Here is a 3,882-nt window from a genome sequence, read left to right as displayed (position 1 = left end):
GTTAAGCTATAATCTATAATCTGTTTTAACAGCTACACCAAACAGCACCAGTGTAGGTTATCCGTGCATGACAGCCACTGCATTTTCTTTATTTTTTTTATTATTATTTTTTTTTAAATCAATGGATTAGTGTGACTAAAAGATTTTTTTTATATATATATTTGAGGCTAAAATAGCCTGTAGTCACGGTTCCCAAGCACCGCCTAATGAACTAGGATAATATTATATTTTTTTGTTGAAAATTTGTTAGTTTTTTTTTAAAAAAAAAATAATTTTTTAACTGTTTAACTAAAATAATTATTTGTCCAGTGAAGCTTTATCTATCTATGCGTGTATCGGTGGATATAGATCCGTTACCGTTAGTCATATGGGATGTCGACGAAGTGATATTTGTGTCAGTTACTGTCAGTTGTTTCATCCCATGCATCCAAAAAAAAGTTTAACAAAATTACAAATCAGTTGAAACACAAAACAAATTTGTAAAATCATATAAAAAATTATCACTTCAATCATTAAAATTGATAAGTTTTATCAGTGATTTGTATCTGTATATTTTATTTTATTTTTTTTTGGATCTTTCAACTGACTTGCAATTTCCTCAAAAAATTATGCATGCTCTTGAAGTAAATTTGTAGTGTTTTGAGAAAATGGTTAAAATTTATTTTTTGATTTTTTTTATTTTTTTGTGAGAGAGGAAAGTAAATTTAAAGTTAAGAAATGACTTTTAACTCACTTCTCAAAATAAACTGTAGTCTCAACTTGATATTTATTAATTAAAATTGTGAGATCTAATACTTTTTATTAAAAATTTGAGAGACAATTAACAAGTATCAAGTGATATATAGCGTAAAATAATATTTCAAAACCACCAAATCATCACTGTAGACTCCCCGCACATTTTATCTTTCTCACTCAGTAACAAAAGCGTATAAATAATGAACTTTTGAACTTGCATTCTAGTACCTCTATCAAACATTAGATTCATCTAGGGTTATAAATTTGGCCCGACCCGGGTCAGGCCTTGCGAGCTCCAGCAAACATTTGGGCTGGGCTCGGTCACAAGCCAAAAAATTAGGCCCAGGTGTTTTCAGGCCTTGGGCGGGCCAGTTCGCCTGGGCTTGAACATTTTTTTTTCTATTTTTTCTACCAAAATTTTATTTTTTTCACAAAAAATGACACTGGACCTCGGGTGGGCCAGGCTTTGAGTGGGCCTTGAGCAGGTCCACCGGTCGGCCTTCAAAATTATGGCCCACTCCCAGGCCCCAATGTCCCCGGTTGGGCTCGGGCTCAAACCTAATCGGGACAGGTCCACTCTGGACCACAGGTCATTTTTACACTCAGGCCTTGTTTGGCAACAGGCCGGTTTAGCCAAAAAGTCAAAAAGTTATTAAAAAAGTCAAAAAGCCAACAACCCATACCAAAAAGTCAAAGATTATCTTTTCTCTCTACTTTTTGCACATCTTTTCGTAAAAAGTCAAAAAGTCATCCCAAACATACTAATTTTTTTTAGCTCATATTTTAGCCAAATAACCAAAAAGTTACTAAATTAGTCTGTTCCCAAACGAGGCATCATTCATCATTGTACAAAAATAAAAAATAATATTTAGAGGGATATCCGTCAAAGTAATTGTTAACTGTACTTGGCTGATTGAACAAACTTGTATCCTCACCTATGATGGTGTTAACATCTTGAAATACTAGAAATGTCATACAAAAATAATTTTAAAAAATATATTATAAATTGAATTTAAGTTTTAGATGAGTCATTCTAAAAATTAATCTAATTAATCACACATTTCAAAATTTTAACACTTTTATGAGTATTTTTGTTCTTTCGAATAGGTAAGCATTGTGCTAGTAGTGCACATCAAGGTAACTTTTTTTTTTTTATAGATTGGACAACATCGAGGTAACTTAGATAGATCTTGTTATATTTTATCTGAGTTTCAAATGTGAAAAAATTTTCTGGAACAAAGTCCTATTATATCAATTGAAGGAATGGAAACAACCTAAAACTTTATGACATGTAAAAATATAAAATGGAAGAACAATAGAAATACACAATTTTATAAATTGATAGAGATAGAGATAAGAGTGCTTAAATATCACTCATCTCTAACAATCACAAGTCACAATAAAAAAAAACATACTGTATGTTTCATCAATAAAGATTTATTTGCCGATCAAAAAAAAAAACAAGTCACAAGCCAAAGAGGAAGACAGTAATAAAACCCAACTATTACCATGTTTTTCATGATGCATTAAACAAACCCAAAATGTATCAAAAAAAAACAATACTATGTCAGCTTTTAGTAAGATCAAAAGGACAAGAAAGAAATTAAAGAACAGTAAAATAATTTTTTTTTTTTTCTCCCCTAAGATGTCTACCAATAATGTTGTCATCCAAGAGCTTTACTTCACCTTTGGTGGATCACCAAGCCTGAGCTCAAGATCCAAATCCTCCAATGACCCCCTGGTCTTATGTCTCTTACAAGTCATCACCTCATGATGATCACCACCAAACCCAGATGGTTGATTTTCAAAAACATTCAAATTCAACCCCATTGACAAACTGGTTTCAACACAATCATCATGACCTAGAAACACAAAATCTTCTCTCTTTTCATCCTTTCGATACACTGGTTTTGAATCCGAATCATTAAGAATCGTAAAATCTTCTTTCCTTGCATTCTTTCCGAACGCGGTTTTTGAATCCGAATCATTAAAACGGCGACCAAGCCGGTCTTCGGAAACAGTTGCAGAACAAAAAGGAGACATATAGGTATGTTCACTAAAATTCTCTTGGTTGGACATGGCTGAAACTGAAACCCTAGAAGGTGAAACAGAACTAGGGTTAGTATTATTGGAATCTGTGATGCAAACCTGAGATGGGTATGAAGCAATATCCAATGATTTACAATTTTGGGGATGATGAAGAACTTCATTTTGTGGAGTGAGAGATTGCTGCTTAAGCCTAGCTCTATCCCTCCTATGAACATTCATGTGACCTCCTAGGGCTTGAGCAGACCTGAATTCTCTTTTGCAAAAGCTGCAAGAATAAGACCTTGGAGGCCAAGCAAATCCCCCTAGAGGCCCCACGGCATCATCCATGAATGCTTGTTCTTCCCAAGAACTGTTGAATTGATCTTGAAAATGCACATTAAGAATGTGTTTGCTCTTATTCATCCACATCAAATACTGAGAGTATTGCTCCATTGATCTTAAAGCAGAGAAAGACATAAACAACAATTGGGAAGCAAGGGAGAGATGATGAGCTTTGATTTATGGTTGTTATGTTAATGGAGGAGGAGAGAGGTTGTTATTATAGATGAAGTAGAGAGAGAGAGAGAGAGAGAGAGATGGTGTATATGTATCTATATTTCAATATATTCAAATTGAATGCAATGAAAGGTACTAGAGAATCTACGAGGGGAAGAGAAAAAGGCCAACTGAAAAAGTCGTGGGGGTGTGGGTTTTGGAAGGTGATGGGTAGCTCTCATTTGGCTGTTTTGATGAAGTTATATTGTTGTTTGGTAGCTTGGATTTCCATATATGAGTCATTGTAATTAGTAGCAGTAGAAGTAGTGCTTCTTCTTTGACAATCTCTCTTGGAGAGGTCCCATTTATGGTCAGCTCATGCAACTGTCATACATTTGAAAGTTCATGCGTTATGGTATTCAAGATTGTACATTTACGTGTATATAGAGAAAATAATAATAATAAAGAGTTCGGATGGTCTTCGGTCCAAGTTGGGCCCGGGGTAATCGCTTTTTTATTTTCGGTGACGGCAACGCCCCTTTTTTTTTTTTTTTTTTTTTTTTTTTTTTTTTTTTTTTTTTTTTTTTTTTTAACAGTTATCGGCGATTGCTGACTGGAAATCTT

General features: G+C 33.9%; 1 protein-coding gene across 1 annotated transcript; it reads right to left on the bottom strand.

Annotated features, from left to right (window-relative positions):
* Positions 1 to 2,040: 2,040 nt before the first annotated feature.
* On the bottom strand, positions 2,041 to 3,650 carry LOC114266516 (putative transcriptional regulator RABBIT EARS). Its single transcript, XM_028207418.2, has one exon. It carries the CDS (start codon positions 3,238 to 3,240, stop codon positions 2,413 to 2,415), a length of 828 nt encoding a protein of 275 aa, XP_028063219.2. The 5' UTR covers positions 3,241 to 3,650; the 3' UTR covers positions 2,041 to 2,412.
* Positions 3,651 to 3,882: the final 232 nt, after the last annotated feature.

The sequence above is a fragment of the Camellia sinensis genome, chromosome 1 (assembly GCF_055761805.1).
Source record: "Camellia sinensis isolate YWXY chromosome 1, ASM5576180v1, whole genome shotgun sequence".
NCBI classification, from domain to species: domain Eukaryota; kingdom Viridiplantae; phylum Streptophyta; class Magnoliopsida; order Ericales; family Theaceae; genus Camellia; species Camellia sinensis.
Note: the sequence above shows the minus strand (reverse complement) of the source record. Positions and strands in the feature narration are given on the sequence as shown.